Genomic DNA, 24,783 nt, shown 5'->3' on the forward strand with positions numbered 1-24,783 from the left:
CTGTTAATGTGAAAAGTTAACCAGCAGTTCCCACCCCCATCCAGCCCTGTGAAATCGATCTCTGCTCTGCTTGCTGTACACCTGTGTAAGGCAAGAGTGTTCTACCTACACAGTGTGTGTGTGTGGGGGGGGGGGTAGAGGGGGGCAGAGGACAATATGGTGGGGGGACAGGGGACACTATTGTGGGGGGACAGAGGACACTATGAGAGGACAGAGAACACTATGGGGGGAGGACAGAGGACACTATGGGGGGACAGAGGACACTATGGAAGGGGGGTCGGAGAACACTGTGGGGGGAGGACACTATGAGGGGACAGAGGACACTATGGGAGGGGGGGCAGAGAACACTATGGTGGGGACAGAAGACACTATGGTGGGGACAGAAGACACTATGGGGGGGACAGAGGACACTATGGTGGGTACATAGGACACTATGGGGAGGACACTATGAGGGGACAGAGGACACTATGGGAGGTACAGAGGACACTATGGGGGGACAGAGGACACTATGGGGGGAGGACACTATGAGGGGACAGGGGACACTATGGTGGGGACAGAGGACACTATAGGAGGTACAGAGGACACTATGGGGGGGGGGAACATTATGGGGGGAGGACAGAGGACTCTATGGGAGGGGGGCAGAGAACACTATGGTGGGGACAAAAGACACTATGGGGGACAGAGGACAGGGGACACTATGGGGGGAGAGAGGACACTATAGGGGGGAGGGGCAGAGGGCACTATGGGGGGGGGGGCAGAGTGCACAGAGGACACTAAGGGGGTGGCAGAGGGCACTATAGGGGGGACAGAGGACACTGCTTTGGGGGGCACAGGGATCCCATCACTCCTAGAGACAGGAAACCCATCCCCAGACCATGCTGGCTGGCATTAGCCACCCTTGGGTGCCAGGATGGGGGAGGGGGGCAGTAATATGAGAATCCCCAGCCAGAAGCTCCCTCAGGGTGAACTGGCTTTGTAATAGTGAAGCACCTTAAAGTGAGGTAAACCTGCACTGCTATTATTACTATGTTAGGATTATTATTATCTTCAGGTGAACACAGCCCTCCATGCATTCACATACATTACATAGCTAGTAAGGTTGAATAAAGACACCAGTTCAATCTGAGTGTGGTGTGGGTGCATGTCTACAATTGTCCCTAATCCTGTACATTGCACACTCAAATCAGTCCCTACCCTCAATCCAAGGTCCCCATTCATATACTAGGGCCAATTGTGGACAGATGCCATTTAACCTGGCAGCATGTCTTTGGGGTGTGGGAGGAAACTGGAGTCCCTGCAGGAAACCCACGCAGGCACAGAGGGAACATGCAAACTCCAGGTAGGTAGGGTCATGGTTGGGATTCAAACCAGTGACCCTTTTTACTGCTAGGCGAGAGTGCTAAGGTAAGCCACCATCGAATCCTGCATTTAAGTGGGAAAAGGTTGCTGACCCCTGATCTAGAGGAACCCTGGTAGAGGAACCCTGGTAAAGGAACCCTGGTAGAGGAACCCTGGTAAAGGAACCCTGGTAGAGGAACCCTGGTAAAGGAACCCTGGTAGAGGAACCCTGGTAAAGGAACCCTGGTAGAGGAACCCTGGTAAAGGAACCCTGGTAAAGGAACCCTGGTAGAGGAACCCTGGTAGAGGAACCCTGGTTATATCTTGATAACTGAATTGGCATCAAATAGGTACGATGAAGTATAAATAAGGTTGAGCTTATTAATAAGTTCCAGAGAGATGAAATGGTGGCTGGTTAGAGCCTCCACCCTGGTCTCATAATCAATAGGACTCAAATCCTCCTCCTACATAATCAAGGCAAATTCAGGTTCCTACACTCGTATTTGCAAAGAAAAAGTCTTTCACAAGGTCACTCTTCCATTGTCAAATGACAGAAAACCATCCGAGTAATAAAAGGTTTTATTAATCTCTGTGGGGCTTACCAGTGTCCAGCAGATAATAGAAATGACAAAGTTGAAAAACCTTGAACTGGTAGCACAGCGGCTAAGTGGTGAGCACTTCCCCTACCTAGCAACATGAGGGTCATCGGTTCACATCACAATCACAGCACTACCTGCCTGGAGTTTGCATGTTCTCCCTGTGCCTGTGCTTTGATTTCCTCCCACGTTCTAAAGACATGCTGGTGGGTTAACTGGCTCCTGTCTATATTGGCCCCAGTATGTGTATAGAAATGTGAGTTAAGGACCTTAGATTGTAGGCTCCTTGAGGGCAGGGACTGATGCGAATGTACCATGTACAGTGGAACCTTGGATTACAAGCATAATCCATTCCAGGAGAATGCTTGTAATCCAAAGCACTCGCATATCAAAGCAAGTTTCCCCATAGAAGTCAATGGAAATGAAGATAAGTAGTTCTGCATTGACTTCTATTGCATGCAATACCGTATGTGGCCAGAGATGGCGCCTGAGAGCCTCGGAAATACTCAGGGACAGCTCGGCTGAACTTGGAAAGGCTCGGGAACAGAGTATTTCCTAGTTTTTCCAAGTGATTCCGAACGGCTCCGAACTGTTCCGAGTGTCACCGGCGCCCCCCGCATGTCTGGCCAAATGCGGTACTGCACACCACATTAGCTTGAATTCGGCTCTTTTTGCGAGACAACACTCTCAAAGTGAGTCAGAATAAAAAAAAATAAAATTACTAGTCTTTCAAAACACTCGTTAACCAAGGTTCCACTGTATATGTAAACCGCTGCGTAAATTTATGGTGCTATATAAGTACCTGTAGTAACTAAATTACCCCCCGGGGGACACTACAGCTGGGAGCTGTTGATACTAAAGATTGTCACGTTCACATAATAATTACAAAACCTGCTCCCAAATGCAATTATTTTAGAAAATAAAAAAAACTGCTAAATACCTTTTCTCATCAGCAGTATATAGCAGTATCGTGACTTCTATCGGTGTCTGGTTAAAGTTTGTAGGAAGAGTTTTCATTCTCCTCTAACTGTCTTACAAGGTTGCAGGACCCCTGACCCTCTGTCTGGACAGTGCTGATTGGCCCTGTGCTGATCACATGCACTCTCCCAAGAAAAAAAAAAACCTCTAAGCAATACACACCAAACTGAGCATGTGCAGAGTGACTCCAAAGTCTCTGTCTTATCAGGAGATGGATTGGGGACAGTGGAAGAAGGGGATGATCAAGACAGGATCAAACAGCCTCTTTACACTCTTTACACACTGTGCAGTATTAACCCTTTAGGTTCCACAGCGAGTAGAACAAGCATGATTTACTGCATTTACAGACTGATTGTACTGTTGTGGGTTTAGTAACACTTTAGTATCAGTTTTGTAATAGCAGGAAGGAATATATCAATTTTAATTGTCAGCTGCAAGAATAAGCTTCTGCAATACATATTACTTAACCCTGTCTAGAAATGTGCAAGTAAATAATGCAATAATGGCAGAAATTCAACTGTCCTTATTTAAATCCTTCAACACGAGGATATTGATTCTGAAAAACAGGTTTATATATCAAATGTAAATGTAAGAAATCTTCTAATTATACGGCTGTATTTGGAATTAACTGACATTTACCAGCTGCCCCCCCCCCCCCCCATTGTCAGCTATCATACCTTCGCCCAAAGCCAATCAGAGATCCATGGTGCGTGGTGGGATATTATGGCCTGAGCAAGATTCGTAGCAGTATAGTGAGTTGTCAAGTGCAGTAAAATCTTGGATTGCGAGCATAATTCATTCCAGAAGAATGCTTGTAATCCAAAGCACTCGTATATCAAAGCGACTTTCCCCATAAGAAATAATGGAAACTCAGATAATCTGTTCCACAGCCACTGCTGGTGTATGCAGTACCACATGTGGCCAGAGGTGTGGGGGTGCCGGTGTATGCCATACCGCATGTGGCCAGAGGTGCGGGGGCTCCGGTGTATGCAGTACCGCATGGGGCCAGAGGTGCGGGGGCTCCGGTGTATGCAGTACCGCATGTGGCCAGAGGTGCGGGGGCGCCGGTGTATGCAGTACCGCATGTGGCCAGAGGTGCGGGGGCGCCGGTATATGCAGTACTACATGTGGCCAGAGGTGCGGGGGCTCTGGTGTATGCAGTACCGCATGTGGCCAGAGGTGCGGGGCGTTGGTGTATGCAGTACCACATGTGGCCAGAGGTGCGGGGGCGTTGGTGTATGCAGTACCACATGTGGCCAGAGGTGTGGGGACATTGGTGTATGCAGTACCGCATGTGGCCAGAGGTGCGGGGGCGCCAGTGTATGCAGTACCGCATGTGGCCAGAGGTGCGGGGGCGCCGGTGTATGCAGTACCGCATGTGGCCAGAGGTGCGGGGGCGCCGGTGTATGCAGTACCGCATGTGGTCAGAGGTGCGGGGGCGCGGGTGTATGCAGTACCGCATGTGACCAGAGGTGCAGGAGGGCCGGTGTATGCAGTACCGCATGTGGTCAGGGGTGCGGGGGCGCCGGTGTATGCAGTACCGCATGTGGTCAGAGGTGCGGGGGCGCGGGTGTATGCAGTACCGCATGTGACCAGAGGTGCAGGAGGGTCGGTGTACGCAGTACCGCATGTGGTCAGAGGTGCGGGGGCGCGGGTGTATGCAGTACCGCATGTGACCAGAGGTGCAGGAGGGTCGGTGTACGCAGTACCGCATGTGGTCAGAGGTGCGGGGGCGCCGGTGTATGCAGTACCGCATGTGGTCAGAGGTGCGGGGGCGTGGGTGTATGCAGTACTGCATGTGACCAGAGGTGCAGGAGGGCCGGTGTATGCAGTACCGCGTGTGGTCAGAGGTGCAGAGGCGCCGGTGTATGCAGTACCGCATGTGGCCAGAGGTGCGGGGGCTCCGGTGTATGCCATACAGCATGTGGCAAGAGGTGTGGGGGCGCCAGTGTATGCAGTGCCGCATGTTGGACAAGGTACGGGGGTTCCGGTGTATGCAGTACCGCATGTAGCCAGCGATGCGGGGGTGCCAGAGACACTCAAAGACACTTGGAGATGCTTGGAGATGCTCAGAACCAAGTGCCTCCAAGTGTCTTCGAGCGTCTCCGAGCATCAATGGCGCCCCCCGCACCTCTGGCCAAATGCGGTACTGCACACCCTAGTGGCCTGAATCCTGCTCATCTTGCCAGACAACTCGCAAATCGAGTCAGGATTAAAAAAATAAATAAAATAGCTCGTATTGTACCTGTTAAAGGGAATATTCATTCTTTTTGTAATTACTCATTTGGCAAAGTGGTGGATACGTCATAAATGTACGTAGACTTGCCACTTAATTGATACTAATTAAAATGTTACTTTACATTAATTACATTAGATAAGGCGCACTCGTCCTCTTTATCTAATTGTCCTCAATGCTCCACTGAATTTGGAACTTTCTTCTTCAAAATTAACTGTATCTAAACACCACTAATGGAAAACGCTAATCAGCTTTCAGCGCTGCTCCAAGAAAGAGTGTACTGCAGTGTACATTTTTTTTTGGGTGGGGGGGGGGGACAAACAGTATTCCAACCCCTTCCCCCCCGCGCTTGGCGGCCTCCCGTTCTCCTGGTCACCACGGTGACAGTGGTGCGGCTTCCGTTTCCTTCCTCCTCCTCGGCGGCGAATCAGGAGTCTTCTCTTTTCGGCCAATCGGTAAACAAGAAAACGGGTCACACACCCGCTTCTGATTGGCTGGATTGAGGATCATTCATTCGCTATTGTAACACACCTGGGTGGGTTCTGGACGCACCCTCTGCGCCCCGAGCCCACCCTATATTGAAGCCTATTAGAGTCTCTGGCTCTAATCAGGTGCTTAAAAAAAAAAACAAAAAAAAAAAAAACACTGCTGTAATTCAGGCGCCCTGAATAGGGCCGGACGCATGAATGGGGGGCGGCTGCGGCGGCCATGGAGAGGTTCATGCTATGCATAAATCTATTCATTATGCATGTAGGGGGGAGGCCTAGAGAGAGGGGGCAGCATCCGGGCGCGACTAATGGACGGGCTGCCACTGGATATTGCAACATGGTTCCCCGCCAGTTGCTCAGGACTGAGGGTGCTGGCATCCGGGTTCACACATTCAGAGGTACCAGTAAGAAAGGTAGGAGACGCCACTCAACCAACCCGATCCATGTCAGGGGTAAATAAGGCCTCAGCCGCTGGCCACACCCCTTCTGACACGTTTCACCCCTCCCACTGGGGCTTCGTCAGTTTGGCCTAGGCCAAAAACCAGTAAGCAACTAAAGAAATATAAGTAAAGTGCACGTATGCAGCCTCGACTTCACGAAGTTGGATGATGCCCGCAGCTTCATGCATTACCCCAGTACCATCTTTTAGAGCGGGCGGTCGGCTCTTCAGGGATAACAACCGATGCAGCTAAAAGCCGCTTGGCTGTTTTTCCGGAAGAGCGAGAGGGGCCCCCCCCGCCCCCGCTGTCTTCCCGAGCCCCCTGTCTCCCCGGATCCATAATCCGGCACTTCCACCGGCTAGACTGAGACTGGAAGGAAACCGGAAACGGCTTTGATAGTCTCCTTTGTGTAAATACGGAAGTGACGTCACAATGTCACTTCCGGTTAATTCGGCTGCCAATGGCGCCATTCAAAAAAAAAAAAACAGTAATCAAAATTCGCAGTTTTTAGCGATCTGAATACTTTAAAGTGCAAAGGAGGAATTTGAGATCTTTTAGACAGAGGGAGCCCACACACGGTTGGATTTTCCGACAACATGATCCAATCGCACATTTTCCGTTGGAAATTTGCGACCGTGTTTATGGGGTATAACTCTAACCTGGTAACCGTTATTTTTTTTATTTTTATTTTATAAAAGCGCCGCCTATGGAGATTTTTAAGTATCATAGTTTGTCGCCATTCCACAAGTGTGCGCAATTTCAAAGCGGGACATGTTAGGTATCTATTTACTCGGCGTGACGTCATCTTTCACATTATACGAAAAAATTGGGATAACTTTACTGTTTTTTGTTTTTTTTTTATTCATGAAATTATATTTCTTTTCGCAAAAAATTGCGTTTGAAAGACCGTTGCGCAAATACTGTGTGACATAAAATATTGCAACGATCGTCATTTTATTCTCTACTAAAACTATATATATATATATATATATATATATATATATATATATAATGTTTGGGGGTTCTAAGTAATTTTCTAGAAAAAAAATACAGATTTTAAAAATTACGTTTGAAAGACCGCTGCGCAAATACTGTTTGACATAAAATATTACAACTGTCACCATTTTATTCCCTACTATATATATATATATATTATCTCTCTCTCTCTCTATATATATATATATATATATATATTATCTCTCTCTCTCTCTCTCTCTATATATATATATATATATATATATATATTATATCTCTCTCTCTCTATATATATATATATATTAGATCTCTCTCTCTCTCTCTCTCTCTCTCTATATATATATATATATATATATATATATATATATATTATATTTCTCTCTCTCTATATATATATATATATTATATCTCTCTCTCTCTGTATATATATATATATTATCTCTCTCTCTCTCTATATATATATATATATATATATATATATTATCTCTCTCTCTCTCTCTCTCTCTCTATATATATATATATATATATATATATATATATATATATATATATATATATATTATCTCTCTCTCTCTATACATATATATATATATATATATATATATATATATATATATATATATATATATATCAAAAAATGCAGATTTTAACTTGTAAGTAACAAATGTCAGAAATAGACTTATGCCCCGCACACACCGGAAAATCCCGTCGGAAAAAACTTGGATGTTTTTTTTCGACGGGATTCCGCTCAAGCTTGCCTTGCATACCCACCGTCACACAACAGTTCTCTGAACTTTCGACCGTCAAGAACACTACGCCGAGCCGAGAACATGAAGTTCAATGCTTCCGAGCATGCGTCAAATTGTTTTCCGAGCATGCGCAGGAATTTTGCGCGTCGGAATTTGTACTGACGATCGGAATTTCCGATCTGAACTTTTTCCGAATGAAAAATTGAGAACCTGCTCTCAATCTTTTGCTGGCCGAAATTCAGCCAGCAAAAGTCAGATGGAGCGTACACACGGTCGCATCTTCCGACCAAAAGCTCACATCGGACTTTTTCTGGCGGCAATTCCGATCGTGTGTATGCGGCTTTAGGCATGAAAGGGATAATATATCTTGAGGCTAGCAGCATGAGGATTAAAAATAGTTCATGTTGATTGCGAGAGTTTAGTTCCGCTTTAATATCTGGGATGGAATAGATCAATTTTAATTGTCAGCTGCAAGAATAGGCAATTCAGCAATCACAGCGCCCAACCCTGTCTAGAAATGTGAATAGTCCAATAATGGAACAAATTCAAGTGTCCTCATTTATATCCTTCAACATGAGGATACTGATTCTGAAAAACATATTTTTTATATGTAATGTAATGTAATGTAAGCAATCTTCCAATTATACGGCTGTATTTGGAAATAACTGACATTTGCCAGCTGTCACCCCCCCATGTCAGCTATCGTACCTAGGGGGTTGCCACCTTTTCGTCAAGCCAAATCCAAACACTTTAACGACCTGTGACACCTTTGGGAGCAGTAATGCGGTGCGCATGCGGAGCAGTGAACAGTGGGTGTGGCCAAATTGCTCTTGCTGACATTATCGCCCTGCCCCCCACCCCCCAGTGATGCTGAACCTACCCGCAGCTACGGGGCGGCAACAAATTTGCGTGTGACTATCTTGGTTATTTGGGGAGCCACAGCCCAGTTTGAATAATGTGTCCAAGTCTACATGCAGGGTGCAGGGGCTCCACCCCCCTATCGATGTGTCCAGTCCCCTAATCTACATGCAGGGTGCAGGGACCCCACCCCCCATCCATGTGTCCAGTCCCCTAATCTACATGCAGGGTGCAGGGGCTCCGCCCCCCCATCCATGTGTCCGGTCCCCTAATCTACATGCATGGTACAGGGGCTCTGCCCCCTCATCCATGTGTCCGGTCCCCTAATCTACATGCAGGGTGCAGTGGCTCCGCCCCCCATCCATATGTCCAGTCCCCTAATCTACATGCAGGGTGCAGGGGCTCTGCCCCCCCATCCATGTGTCCGGTCCCCTAATCTACATGCAGGGTGCAGGGGCTCCGCCCCCCATCCATGTGTCCAGTCCCCTAATCTACATGCAGGGTGCAGGGGCTCTGCCCCCCCATCCATGTGTCCGGTCCCCTAATCTACATGCAGTGTGCAGGGGCTCTGCCCCCCATCCATGTGTCCAGTCCCCTAATCTACATGCAGGGTGCAGGGGCTCCGCCCCCTCATCCATGTGTCCAGTCCCCTAATCTACATGCAGGGTGCAGGGGCTCCGCCCCCCATCCATGTGTCCAGTCCCCTAATCTACATGCAGGGTGCAGGGGCTCTGCCCCCCCATCCATGTGTCCGGTCCCCTAATCTACATGCAGTGTGCAGGGGCTCTGCCCCCCCATCCATGTGTCCGGTCCCCTAATCTACATGCAGGGTGCAGGGGCTCCGCCCCCTCATCCATGTGTCCGGTCCACTAATCTACATGCAGGGTGCAGGGGCTCCGCCCCCCATCCATGTGTCCAGTCCCCTAATCTACATGCAGGGTGCAGGGGCTCCGCCCCCCATCCATGTGTCCGGTCCCCTAATCTACATGCAGGGTGCAGGGGCTCCTTCCCCCCATCTATGTGTCCGGTCCCCTAATCTACATGCAGGGTGCAGGAGCTCCACCCCCCCCATCCATGTGTCCGGTCCCCTAATCTACATGCAGGGTGCAGAGGCTCCGCCCCCCATCCATGTGTCTGGTCCCCTAATCTACATGCAGGTTGCAGGGGCTCCACCCCCCCATCCATGTGTCCGGTCCTCTAATCTACATGCAGGTTGCAGGGGCTTCCTTCCCACCATCCATGTGTCCGGTCCCCTAATCTACATGCAGGGTGCAGGGGCTCCACCCCCCCATCCATGTGTCTGGTCCCCTAATCTACATGCAGGATGCAGGGGCTCCGCCCCCCATCCATGTGTCTGGTCCCCTAATCTACATGCAGGGTGCAGGGGCTCCGCCCCCCATCCATGTGTCCGGTCCCCTAATCTACATGCATGGTGCATTGTCTCTGTCCCCCCCTCATCCATGTGTGTGGTCCCCTAATCTACATGCAGGGTGCAGGGGCTCCGCCCCCCATCCATGTGTCCGGTCCCCTGATCTACATGCAGAGTGCAGGGGCTCCGCCCCCCATCCATGTGTCCGGTCCCCTAATCTACATGCAGGGTGCAGGGGCTCCGCCCCCCCCATCCATGTGTCCGGTCCCCTAATCTACATGCAGGGTGCAGGGGCTCCGCCCCCCCATCCATGTGTCCGGTCCCCTAATCTACATGCAGGGCGCTGGACTAGGGTTGCCACCTTTTCTCCAAACCCGAACACTTTAGCGACGCACAGGATTTTTTTTCTTTTTGTAGTATACACTATAGGATTGTAAAAGATCTGGGAGAGCTTTTGGGTTCCCCAATGAGAGTAGTAACGTGGCATGCACAGCGCACCGCGTCAAAGAGTGGGTGTGGCTCAGCCGCCTCCAACAACAATTTGTAAAATGGACTGAACAATCGAATACAAGGACAACCAGAGCCTAAAAAGCCATGATCCTGTTAGCGCCAATGTTCATGCTAACAAGCATACACAATTTACAAAGTGCCAGAAATGGATGGGAAGCTTGTTACTGATTAGCCATCACATCACGGACATTAAAGGGAATTTACTAAGACTGGAGCAGCTGTGCATGGCAACCGATCAGCTTCTGGCTTTCGTTTCCAAAGCTTAAAGAGGAAGTAAACCCTGATGGGTTTACTTCCTCTTTTTTTCCCTGCAAAGGTAAAGCATAATGGACTACTATGCATCGCATAGTAGCTCATTATGTGTCACTTACCTGACACAGGAGCCAGCGATGTCACCGCTGTCCCCTGTAGTCCGCCGCATCCATGTTGCTTGTGGCGTCTCGCAGCTCCGACGAATCACAGCGGCGCAACCGCGATGACCTCACTCCCGCGCATGCGCACGGGAGTCGCGCCTCGCAGCTCCGCCGCTGTCATACGGCGAAGCCGCGATGACGTCACTCCCGCGCATGCGCACGGGAGTCGCGCCTCGCAGCTCCGCCGCTGTCATACGGCGAAGCCACGATGACGTCACTCCCACGCATGCGCACGGGAGTCGACAAATTAGGCAAATCCATTCTTGGACTTGCCGCATTTAGTGCGCCTGCGCGCCGCTGTCTACGGCGCATGCGCCGTAGACAGCGGTGCCCATTTTCGGGCAAATATCTCCTAAACCATATAGGTTTAGGAGATATTGCTTGGACCTACAGGTAAGCCTTAATCTAGGCTTACCTATAGGTCCAAGTTGTTTGGAAGGGTTTACTTCCTCTTTAACCAAACAAGCTGAAGCTGGAAGCTGGCTGGTTACTTTGCATTTATTGTAGCATTTTCAGTGGCGGTGCGTCCATAAGGGCGCACGGGCGCCGCCCCCTCTCTCCTGCCACCCCCTCTAGCACCAATAGATAGATTCATGCATTGTTACCATCCCCCTATTCCGGCACCCACCCCCTTCTGGCGAGCCGGGCGCCTGAATTACAGCGGTGGAGTCTTTTCTTGAAGCACCTGATTAGAGGCCATAGGCTCTAATAGGCGTCAAAAAAGGTGACCTGTGAGCGCCATGCTGGGCCCTTGAAGGTCACCCTCTCCGCCAATCTCAAGTGCTCATATCTGTTACCCGTCACCTGATTGGTTGAAACAACAGGCGCTGTGATTGGATGTTTATCAGGTGTCCAATCATATTCGAGGACGGGAAGAAAGGACGGGAGAAGACATGGAGGATCTGTCCCACCGCCACCAAGAGAGGGTATGAATGAATGAATGAAATACTTGTATAGCGCACAATGCGAACTGAATCGCCTCTAGGCACTGTGGCGAGCTTTGATCATCTGCTAAAAGAGGAAGGTCTTGAGTTTTTTCCTAAAAGCCAGGTGATTTTCTTCCAGGCTGATGTTGATTGGTAGAGCATTCCATAGCCGAGGCCCTTGGACAGCGATTCTCCGATCACCCTTGGATTTATACCGGGCTTTGGGCAAGTAAGGGTAAGTACAGACAGCGGGCGGGGGGCACACTGGCAGCATTTCATATGGCACAGTGGCTGCTTTTGATGGGGCACAGTGAGGCTGCATTTGATGGGGCACCGTGAGGCTGCATTTGATGGGGCACCGTGAGGCTGCATTTGATGGGGCACAGTGAGGCTGCATTTGATGGAGCACAGTGAGGCCGCATTTGATGGGCACAGTGGCTGCATTTGATGGGCACAGTGAGGCTGCATTTGATGGGAAAAGTGAGGCTGCATTTGATTGGGCACAGTGGCTGCAATTGATGGGCACAGTGGCTGCATTTGATGGGCACAGTGGCTGCAATCGATGGGCACAGTGGCTGCATTTGATGGCACAGTCCCTCTTGACTCCTCTACACAGGCACACCAGTGTGAGCTGCCAGCCAAGGAAGTGATTGCAGCGTCCTCCTGCATCACTGCACTCCCTGTCACTTCCCATCCGGGGACAGCAGTCACCAGGACGGCGCGGAGGAAAGGTAAGCCTGTGGGGCCCCTCAGTCTGCTTTACCGCTGGCCAGTCCGTGCCCGATCCTCGCTGCAAAGCCCAGGCGTCCATCCTCGGACTGAAAACCGAGACACAGCCCTGCCCCACGTTCTCCACTGGGGGTGCCACATCCTCTCCTCCTCAGGCAGTAATCCAGTCTTAATAATGTGTCTGTCCGGTTTTCAGATGGTCTGAAAACCGGACACAGGATTCTAAATCCGGACTGTCCGGGTCAAAACCGGACAGGTGGCAACCCTACGCCGGACGCATGGATTCCAATGGTGTTTTTTTTTTTTTTTTAAAGCACATGATTAATGCCTGAGGCTCTAGTAGGCTTCGAAAAAGGGTGAGCTTGGGGCGGCATTTCGGAAAATATAATTTGATAATTTAGGGGGGGGCCCATGTCAGGTAGGTTGTATGGGGCCCCTTGATTTCTAACAGCAGCCCTGGTTATGTACACTGTAGGAACAGTAATACACAACTCATGGAATAATTCATCACACGGGCTCGGAGTGTCAGCGCAACTTTTAATTGATTAACGAGGCCGGATTCATTAGGGGGGGACATGCAGGAGCAGATCAGCGTTGGAATGCGTTGATGTGGGATGTGTGCGATACATCTGTTGCTTTTTGATAAGACATATTGCAGTTTTCTTGAAAAAAGAGAAGATTGTAACACAATCTGCGCTGGGTTTTCACGGGCGCTGTATTGATAATTAACTATTTTCCAGAACTGGTCATGGTAAAAAGAAAAAAAAAGAAAAAGCTACATAGTTACATAGTAGGTGAGGTTGAAAAAAGACACAAGTCCATCAAGTCCAACCTATGTGTGTGATTATATGACTCCCATTTGTGTTCTACTCAATACTCTCAGCAATCTATAACCCTTGTTAGTGTTTGAGCCACACTTACCCTACGTTCACACCTATGCATTTTTTTAAGTGCATTTTGCAGTTTGCAGAAACGCACTACGGTCCATTTAACATGGTTTCCTATAGTGCACGTTCACATCTATGTGGCTTTCAGCCAGTGCGTTTTTGGAAAGGGTCGCTGACTTTTTTTCCTGAAGCAGATTGCGTTTTGCATGTACAGTAATGGAGCCGCACAAAAAGCAAGTGTTGCGTTTTTTTCATGCATCTTGTTTTTTTGTGTTTTTTTTATTATTTACGTTTTATCGTCGCAAGCTTTTTTTTTTTTTTTTTTTTTTTTTTTTTTTTTTTATTCGGGTCCAGTGGTGGCAGTGGCATCGTGATTGACAATGAATCTACAGTACATTTTTTTACGGATTTCGACAAATTCTATAATTTGGAAATATCCGAATCAACGAAAACCGGTTTAACAAATTTTTATGAATATTTGAAAAAATTAGAAAATTCGCAAAAATTTGTTTTTTGATGCATCTTGTTTTTTTTTTTATTATAATTATTTACGTTTTATTTTTGCAAGCTTTTTTTTTTTTTTCTTCGGGTCCAGTGGTGGCGGTGCCGTCGTGATTGATGATGAATTTACAGTACATCGGGGGAGACTTTTGTACTGTCTTTATCCGCTTTTATACTTTTTTGGTGAATGGGTACGGGTAAGATGTACCCCATACTTATTAGACATGTGCAATTTGTTTAATTTCTGAAATTCATTTTTTTATGGATTTTGACAAATTCGGAAATTCGGGAAATATCCAAATCAACGAAAACCGGTTGAACAAATTTTTATGAATATTTGAAAATTTGCAAAAATTCTTTTTTTCATGCATCTTGTTTCTTTTTTTTTTATTATTATTATTATTTACGTTTTATTGTCGCAAGCTTTTTTATTTATTTTTTATTTGGATCCAGTGGTGGCATTGTGATTGACAATGAATCTACAGTACATCGGGGGGGGGGGACATATATATTTTTTTTTTTAATAAAGGAATTTTCAAACAATGAAAATCGCTTTAACAAAGTTTTCTGAATATTTGAAATTTTTTTAAAATTTGCAAAAATTAGTTTTTTGATACATCTTGTTTCTTGTCTTTTTTTTATTATTATTATTCTTTACGTTTTATTGTCGCAAGCTTTTAAAGTACATCAAAGTACATCGGGTGGGGGGGGGGGACATTTTTATTTTATTTTTTTTAATAAAGGAATTGTCAAAACTCTTGTACTGTCTTTATTCGCTTTTACACTTTTTTTGGTGAATAGGTCCGGGTACAATGTGCCCCATTCTTATTAGACATGTGCAATTTGTTTCGTTCTGAATACATTTTTTCATGGATTTTGCCAACTTCGTTAATTTGAAAATATCCGAATCAACGAAAACCGGTTTACCAAATTTTCTGAATATTTGAAAAAATTTGAAAATTCGCAAAAAAATAGTTTTTTGATGCATCTTGTTTTTTTTATTTTATTATTTATGTTTTAGCATTGTTTTTTTTTTTTTTCTCCGGGTCCAGTGGTGGAGGTAGCATTGTGATTGATGATTAATCTACAGAACATCGGGGGGGGGGGGGGGACTTTTTTTTTTTTTTTTAAATAAAGGAATTGCCAAAAATTCTTGTACTGTCTTTATTCACTTTTACACTTTTTTGGTGAATGGTACGTGTACAGTGTACCCCATACTTATTAGACATGTGCAGTTCGTTTCGTTCTGAATTAATTTTTTAACGAATTTTGACAAATTCGTTAATTTGGAAATATCAGAATTAACGAAAGCCAGTTTAACAAATTTTTCTGAATATTTGAAAAAATTTGAAAATTTGAAAATTCAGAATCTCGAAAATCCGAAAATAAGAATAAAAATCCGAAAATTCAAAAGAACCAAAATCCGAAACTAAGAACGAAAATCTGAAAATCCGAAGACCCGAAAAAGGGGAAAATCTGAAATAATAACTAACTAATAATAACTTAACTATTACTAAACTATTAAATTATAGTATTGGAATTTCCTTTCAAATTTGTGAACTTAATGAATACGAAATTATCTGAAGTTACGAATTATCCAAAAGAACGAATGTAACGTAACAAATTGCTTTTTATTATTATTCTTATTATTATTATTTATTATTAATTTGTTCCATTACATGTGTTTGGATGCGGCATTCGTTATTTCAGAATAATTCGTAACCTCAGATAAATCTGTATTCGTTACGTTCACTTATGCCCCGTACACGCGGTCGGACTTTCCGACGGAAAATGTGCGATCGGACTGTGTTGTCGGAAATTCCAATCGTGTGTGGGGGCTCCATCTGACTTTTTCCGTAGGAATTTCCGGCACACAAAGTTTGAGATCTGGATCTAAAATTTTCCGACAACAAAATCCGATCGTTTAAATTCCGATCGTGTGTAGACAATTCCGACGCACAAGGTGCTCGGAATAAATTACGAGACGAAAGCTATTGGCTACTGGCCTCTTTAAAGTCCCGTCGTACGCGTTGTACGTCACCGCGTTCAGAACGATCGGGTTTTCCGACAACTTTGTGCGACCGTGTGTGTATGCAAGAGAAGTTTGGGCCAAAATCTGTCGGAAAAAACTCAGACGGATTTTGTCGTCGGAATGTCCGACCCGTGTGTACGGGGCATAATAGCCAAATTTGAAAGGAAATGAAAACACCTATAATTTAATAGTTAGTTATTATTTCAAATTTTCAGATTTTCTTTCTTATTTTTGGATTTTCGAATTTCCGAATTTTCGCATTTCTGACTTTACGAATCTTCGAATTTCTGAATTCCGAATTTTTGAATTTACGATTTTAAGAATTTCCGAATTCTGGATTTACGAAAAAAAAAAATCGAAGTAATTTCTAGCAAAACAATACTGATTTTAACTTGTAAGCAACAAGTATCATAAAAAGTCTTATGCCTTGTACAGACGGTCAGATTTTTTTTCCGACGGATTTCGTCCTAAACTGGTGTCGCATACACACGGTCGGACAAAGTTGTCGGAAAATCCGATCGTTCGGAACGTGACGACGTTCGTTCGTTACGTCGGGACTACGTTCACGCTAGTAGCCAATAGCTTTGGTCTTGTAATTTGATCTGCGCATGCGTGGCACTTTGTCCGATCGGAAATTCTCTACAAACGATCGGAAAAAGTCTGATCGGATTTTTTTGTCGGAAAATTTGAGATCCTGCTCTCAAATTTTTTCCGTCGGAAATTCCGACGGAAAAAACAGTCCGATAGAGCCCACACACAATTGGATTTTCCGACAATATAATCCGATCGGACCTTTTCCGTCTGAATTTCCGACCGTGTGTGCAGGGCATTGGGCATTAGGGGGTTAAGATTTATGTGATAACTAAACTTGCACTGTATGATGAACGTCATTCTACATACTGAACAATACATTTTCTTTGTTATCTGTCAGGTTTGGGCCATTCGGTGGAGCTGGTATTTACGGTGGAGCCCAGTGATGAAGTTGCCACCCCGGGGCAGTCCATAACTCTGCTGTGCTCTGCAGATGGCGTCCAGCCAATCGCTATAACTTGGAGGAAGAACGGCGCCCCCCTCTGGCCCGGGTCCAACGCATTCCCGCTTCCCAACGGCTCCCTTTACCTCCCATTTTTTACCAGCGATAAAGATGACGGGTCGTCTGACCAGGGAGAGTACGACTGTGTGGCACAAAACCGCTTCGGCTCCGTGGTGAGCCGCAAAGCAAGAGTACAGGCAGCTGGTGAGTTGGGCAACTGGTTACCAAACATCATATTATGACTATATTATTGTTCATAGAGCCAATTAAAGGAGAAGTATGGACTTGGGGAAACAAAAATAAATATACGTGCTGACCTCAATGTTGCATCAGTCCCCCGCTAGCTCTAAGCCTGAGAACGGAGTGATCACATGACTGTTGATTGCTCAGTTCTTGATCTTTCTCAAGGCAGAGAGCAGTGACTGTCATTCACCGCTCTCCACTCTGCCCCTGCAGCTAGGGTTGCCACCTTTTCTTCAAGTCAAACCCGAACACTTTAGCGGCACACATTTCTAATCATATGAAGTTAATAACAAGAGTCCCCCCTTTACATCAGAGTCCACAGAGTTCCCCCTTTACATCTGAACAGAGTTGCCTTTCATTGTAAGGGAGGACTCTGCAGACTCTGATGTAAGGGAGAAATCTGGGGACTCTAAGGGATGCTCTGGGAACCCTGATTTAAGGGGGAGCACTGAGAACCCTGATGTACGGAGAGGACTCTGATGTAAGGGGGAACACTGAGAACTCTGATGTACAGAGAGGACTCTGATGTAAGGGGGAACACTGTGGCCTCCGGTGTAAAGGGGAACTCTGATGTAAGGGGGAACACTGAGAACTCTGATGTATGGAGAGGACTTTGATGTAAGGGGGAACACTGTGACCTTCGGTGTAAAGGGGAACTCTGATGTAAGGGGGAACACTGAGAACTCTGATGTACGGAGAGGACTCTGATGTAAGGGGGGAACACTGAGAACTCTGATGTATGGAGAGGACTTTGATGTAAGGGGGGACACTGTGGCCTTCGGGGTAAAGGGGAACTCTGATGTAAGGGGGAACACTGAGAACTCTGATGTATTGAGAGCACTCTGATATAAGGGGGAACACTGAGAACTCTGATGTACATAGAGGACTCTGATGTAAGGGAGAACACTGTGGCCTCTGGTGTAAAGGGGAACTCTGATGTAAGGGGGAACACTGAGAACTCTGATGTATGGAGAGGACTCTGATGTAAGGGGGGACACTGAGAACTCTGATGTACATAGAGGACTCTGATGTAAGGGGGAACACTGTGGCCTCTGGTGTAAAGGGGAACTCTGATGTAAGGGGGACACTGAGAACTCTGATGTACGGAGAGGACTCTGATGTAAGGGGGGAACACTGTGTGGCCTCCGGTGTAAAGGGGAACTCTGATGTAAGGGGTGCTCTGAGAACTCTGATTGACCTTAGTGCACTCACTCAGAGGCAGGAGAGAGAAGAGGGGAGACTTCAGTCACAGACAGGGATGGATGGTGAGCTCACTCACCCCTTGGCAGTCAGCACCTCTCATCCAGATGTATCTGGGGATGATGGACTTCAAATTTCCGTCCCCACTTTCCTTTTCTGAGGCACAGCGCCGGTGATTGGAGTGTGGGCAGACACAGAGGGGTAGCAGGGAGGAGAAAGAGGAACAGATCGAGCCCTCTCTCATCTCCCGTTTGTGTGTGTTTTGAGGGGTTGCTAGGTTGTTGCTGGCTTTGGCCAGTGAGAAAGAGAGGAAAGCCATAGTCCAGTCTGAATCATGTGTCCGGGTTTCAGGCAGTCTAAAACCCGGGCGCATGATTCCAAACCTGAACTGTCCGGGGGAATCCTGGACAGATGGCGACCCTACCTGCAGCGCTGACTAGAGCACTAGGCAGGAGAGGGGGAGGGTGCGACTGGCTCCAACTCTTAGCATGTGGCTAAGAACCAGAGTCAGCTGTCAATCATGCAGCTGGGTGGAGCCCGACAATACTGTGTGGTCGAGATCCTTCCAGAGCCTGGAGTGGCTCTGGGATGTTAGCTGACACCCGGCTTTAGCCTGCTCTAATCTAAATCTGGGTGGGTCACAAGAGAGCAAAAGTAAGATTTTACTTGTACAAGATTGTTATGCCGTATAAACTGTTATTCCAAAAGTATTGGGACACCTGCCTTTACACACACATGAACTTTAATGACATCCCAGTCTTAGTCCGTAGGGTTCAGTATTGAGTTGGCCCACCCTTTGCAGCTATAACAGCTTCACCTCTTCTGGGAAGGCCGTCCACAAGGTTTAGGAGTTTGTCTATGTATGGGAATGTTTGACCATTCTTCCAGAAGCACACTTGTAAGGCCAGACACTGATGTTGGATGAGAAGGCCTGGCTCGCAGCCTCATCCCAAAGGTGTTGTATCAGGTTGAGGTCAGGACTCTGTGCAGGCCAGTCAAGTTCCTCCACCCCAAACTCGCTCATCCATGTCTTTAATGGACCTTGAGAAAACTCACTGCCATAAGCAATAATAATGTGTAAAAATCCTGATCACTTCCGCAGAGTAGTACAGTGTCACTATGGTAATATTATATTGCTCTGGTCACAGTGTGTTAAAAAAATAAAAATAAAAAAGGAAAACAATGTAATAAAAAAAATTTTTTTTGTTCATGCTGTCACAAATCAGTGACAGCCTGATCACTGGGGACAGTATGTAAGAAAGAAAAAAAATTGTGAAAAGTTTTCTGATTTTTAATTTCTTAATTTTCCAAAAACATATGAGAAAAAAAACGTAAAAAAAAAAAATGCTTTTCCTCTTACTAAATACCTTGGATTTTCTACTTACCAAAAAGGGGTTGTTTGTGGGATATTTGGACTGTCCTGACGTTTTTGGGCCTCAAGAAACGAGATCGGCCGTCAGTACATCAATTTTCATATATATATATATATATATATCCCATAGTATGTGGATTTTCCTACAGACTAAATAATATACACTGATTTGGGTTATTTTCACCAAAGAACTGTAGAAGAAAACATTTTGGCCTTAATTTATGGAGAACAATTATTTATTTGCAAATATTTTATAACAAAAACGAAGAAAAACTTTTTTTTTTTCTTCCAAATTTTTGGTCTTTTTATTTATTTCGCGAAAAATTTTATTTTTTTACATTTTATTTTTTTTAATTGACATGTTTTATAGCAGAAAGTAAAAAATTGTTGTTTTTTTTTCGAAACCTTCTGTCTTTTTTCATTTATAGCCCTAAAAAAAGAAATAAAAAAAAAAACAGTGGTTATTAAATACCACCAAAAGAAAGCTCTATTTGTGTGAAAAAATTCTAAAAAGATCATTTGGGTACAGTGTTGCATTTGTCAGTGTGACAGTGCTGAAATCTGAAAATTGGCCTGGGCAGGAGAGGGGGGGGGGGGTAAAATGCCCAGTATTGAAGTGTTTAAATAAAACCAGCCATGACATTCTATTGTAAATGGTTACGTGTGGCATTTATTTATTTTTTATTTTTTTACATTTGCCGCTATCCTTATAAGTAATAGACATTTTTGGTATCTGTTCTTCGTAGTATGTGAGGTTCTGGCACAGAAGAAGGCCGCTCTGTCACCTTGGGGAGGTCGGGATGACACAATAAATGTGATATGGAAGGAGAAAACAAATGTCATGGGCAGAGCTCGGTTATTTATATTTGGAGGAAGGAAAATGAAAAACCTTCAGCAAACATGATATCTCGGAGAAACGGGAATCCAAATCTGTGTTGTGTATTAGGGGGTGTCGGAGATATTGATGGGCTCTGGGTTTTCAATCAAAGATCTCCATGGCGTTATTTACAACGGCCTTCACTTCATACAGATACTTCAAGGTTCTTTATAAAATATGACGTCTACAAAAGAGAAGCGAGGACGACGGGTCTTATCTTGGGTAGATTCCAGCAGTAGAGGAATTGCAGGGACGGTGGTAACGTGTGTGGTGGCCAAGTGGTCAGTGGATGGTGGCCAAGTGGACAGTGGATGGTGGCCAAGTGGACAGTGGATGGTGGCTGGTGGGTTTCTTTTTTGGGGGCGAACAAACAACCCCCCCATCCACTGTCTGTCGGTCAGTCCGGCACTTACCCCATCTCAGGGTTATCTTAACGCATGGGCACCAGGTTCATGGGGGCTCCATGAAAATCTTGCATTACAAACATACTTGCCAACTAACCTGGATTTGCCGGGAAAGTCACACTTTTTTCTAAGCTGTCCTGGGATGGCCATGTCCCGGGTAGCATCCCAGAACCTCAGGGATGTCTTAATGCATGGGCACCCCTGGGCACTGCCCAGGGGCACCAGGTTCATGGGGGCCCAATGAAAATCTTGCATTACCTCATACTTGCCAACTGTCCTGGATTTGTCGGGACAGTCACACTTTTTTCTAAGCTGTCCCGGGATGGCCATGTCCCGGGCAGCATCCCAGAACCTCAGGGCTGTCTTAATGCATGGACACCCTGGGGGCTGCCCAGGGGCCCCAGGTTTATGGGGGCTCAATGAAACTCTTGCATTACATCATACTTGCCAACTTCCTGGATTTGCCGGGACAGTCACACTTTTTTCTAAGCTGTCCCGGGATGGCCGCGTCCCGGGCAGCATCCCAGAACCTGTACTGTGCCCTCCTGATCCTAGTATTGTGCCCTCCTGGCTCCCCCTACAGTTTTTACTGTGGGAGTAGGTGCGTAAATTGGGTCAGGCTGGTAGGGGCCCCAGTGTATTACTTTGCCCATGGGCCTATGACACTATTAAGACAGCCCTACCCCATCTAGGTGGCGGGTGGCGGGCTGCAGACAGCGGCTCCGGTGTCCTCATCTTCAGAAAGGCGGCATCTCCTCCAGGGGTGGCCCTTCAATTAGGAGCACCTGGGCACCCCCCCCCCCCCCACCCAGCAGTAGAGGAATTGCAAGTAAGGTGGTAACGTATGTGGTGGCCAAGTGGACAGTGGATGGTGGCCAAGTGGACAGTAGATGGTGGCCAAGTGGACAGTGGATGGTGGCCAAGTGGACAGTGGATGGTGGCCAAGTGGACAGTGGTGGCTGGTGGGTTTCTTTTTTGGGGGCAAACAAACAACCCCCCCCCATCCGCTGTCTGTCAGTCAGTCCGGCACTTACCCCATCTCAGGGCTGTCTTAATGCATGGGCACCCCTGGGCGCTGCCCAGGGGCCCCAGGTTCATGGGGGCCCAATGAAAATCTTGCATTACATCATACTTGCCAACTGTCCTCCTGGATTTGCCGGGACAGTCACACTTTTTTCTAAGCTGTCCCGGGATGGCCATGTCCCGGGCAGCATCCCAGAACCTCAGGGCTGTCTTAATGTATGGACACCCCTGGGGGCTGCCCAGGGGCCTCAGGTTCATGGGGGCCCCATGAAAATCTTGCATTACAAACATACTTGCCAACTGTCCTGGATTTGCTGGGACAGTCACACTTTTTTCTAAGCTGTCCTGGGATGGCCATGTCCCGGGCAGCATCCCAGGACCTCAGAGCTGTCTTAATGCATGGACACCCCTGGGGGCTGCCCAGGGGCCCCAGGTTCATGGGGGCCCAATGAAAATCTTGCATTACAAACATACTTGCCAACTGTCCTGGATTTGCCGGGACAGTCACACTTTTTTCTAAGCTGTCCTGGGATGGCCATGTCCCGGGCAGCATCCCAGAACCTGTACTGTGCCCTCCAGATCCCAGTATTGTGCCCTCCTGGCTCCCCCTACAGTTTTTACTGTGGGGGTAGGTGTGTAAATTGGGTCAGGCTGGTAGGGGCCCCAGTGTATTACTTTGCCCATGGGCCTATGACACTATTAAGACAGCCCTACCCCATCTAGGTGGCAGGCTGCGGACAGCGGCTGCGGACAGCGGCTGCGGTGTCCTCATCTTCAGCAAGGCGGCATCTCCTCCAGGGGTGGCCCGTCTATTAGGAGCACCCGGGCACCCCCCCCATCCTTGTCACCCCCTATATGCAGTGGATAGATTCATGCATAGCATTAATCTATCCACGGCCGCTCCCTATTCATGTGTCCGGCCCCTTTTGTGTCACCGGACATATTAACTAGCGCAGCCAGGTTATTTTTTTTTTAAGAACCCGATTAGAGCCAGAGACTTCAAAATAGGGTGGGCTCGGGACGCAGAGCATTGCTTCTGGAGCCCACCCAGGTGTGTTGCAACAGCGAACGAATATTCGCTGTTGCAACACTGATCCTCCTCCTGGGCCAATGGAGAAGCAGGTATGAAACCTGTTTCCCGATTGGCCAAAACATCAGGCGATCCTATTGGACGCCTAACGCCAGGAGGAGGAGAGAGGAGACACAGTGAAAGCTGCTCCAGGAGAGGACACCGGGGGCAGCTTTCCCCCGAGCCCTCCACGCTCTCCAAGGTAAGGACTGGGGGTGGTGGTGGGGGGGGCTGTGTTAGTGCCCCAGGTGGAGGTTGTTTGCCACCCCCCCCAAAAATATCGCACCAGCCCCCACTGGTCTCCTCTCTGCTCCTCCTAGGCCCTAGGCGTCCATTTAGGTTTGCCAGACATTTCGGCCAATTGGAAAACGAGTCCCACGACCCGCTTCCTGATTGGCGGGGAGGAGATTTAGTGTGAAAACAGCAAATATTAATTCGCTATTGTCACACAACTGGGTGGGATCGGGGCGTAGTGCCCTGCGCCCTGGGATCACCCTTTTTTTTATGCCTATTAGAGCCTATGCTCTGATCATTTGCTTCAAACATCCCCCGCCATTGGAATCTATAATCTATGCAAACTTGTGAGTGAGATTAATCAGACAAAAAATAAGTGAGAAAAAGTCCACATAGAAGTAAATGAAACACCAAATGTCCATCTAGACAGGTAGGTGAATACACCGGATGTCACACAGCCCCGAGAGTCATCAAACTGTAGACGTCTTCAAAATAAACATCAAGGTTCATATACGCTTACCAGAGATGTTGGACTCGACTATCATAAGACAACGAGTCAATCGAGCAATGAATGCACCCATGGGACAGGTCCACGATGACTGTATATCCGATGTCAGGAAATTCCCGGATTGGCCTTACTCCAACTTCACACAGTATCGACCATGGATATAATGGATACTGCAGGCGGTACCAGGACAGGAACTCCAGTGATGACAAATGAATGACCAAAACCAACCTTAATAAGGGTGCTAGAACCAAATGGTGAAGCTCAGCAGCACTTGCATTGGTACACATAATAAAGAAAAAAGGAGGGGGCTCCGATAGTGCAGGTCAAAAGACGGCTTTTATTAGGTAAAAACCAATGTACAAAAAACGTATAAAAACAATCACATGTGTTAAAAGCAATATGGGGAATAGAGTACCTCTCCCGGCGCATTTCGTCCAATACGGACTTCTACTGGGGCATCTAAGATTGGCCTTACTCCATCTAAGGTACTCTTATGCCGCGTACACACGAGCAGACTTTTCAACATCCAAAGTCCGAAGGACCGAGTCCGTCAGACTATCCGATCGTGTGTGGGCTGCAACGGACTTTTGATTCACCAAAGTCTGACGGACTTTAGAATATGGAACATGCTTCAAATTTTCCCGAAGGAACTCCGCCGGACCCGGTCCCCTTCGAAAACTCCGCTCGTGTGTATGCTACTCCGACGGACTAAAACCGACGCTAGGGCAGCTATTGGCTACTGGCTATGAACTTCCTTATTCGAGTCGGGTCGTACGTCATCACGTTCGAATCCGT

General features: G+C 47.0%; 1 protein-coding gene across 2 annotated transcripts in view; it reads left to right on the forward strand.

The window, feature by feature from the left end:
* The window catches only part of LOC143958220 (immunoglobulin superfamily DCC subclass member 3-like), a 319,528-nt gene that overhangs the window by 63,071 nt on the left and 231,674 nt on the right, over nucleotides 1–24,783 (forward strand). For both annotated transcript variants that reach the window (XR_013270102.1, XM_077467717.1), the window contains exon 2: nucleotides 16,957–17,262. Coding sequence is in view for 1 of the 2 variants with exons in the window: in XM_077467717.1 (XP_077323843.1) it covers nucleotides 16,957–17,262 (306 nt within the window). In the remaining variant the exon portion in view is untranslated. The remainder of the gene's footprint in view (nucleotides 1–16,956; nucleotides 17,263–24,783) is intronic.

The sequence above is a fragment of the Lithobates pipiens genome, unplaced genomic scaffold (genome assembly GCF_037356315.1).
Source record: "Lithobates pipiens isolate NorthernLeopardFrog02 unplaced genomic scaffold, aLitPip1_a1.2 Scaffold_6, whole genome shotgun sequence".
Lineage (NCBI taxonomy): Eukaryota > Metazoa > Chordata > Amphibia > Anura > Ranidae > Lithobates > Lithobates pipiens.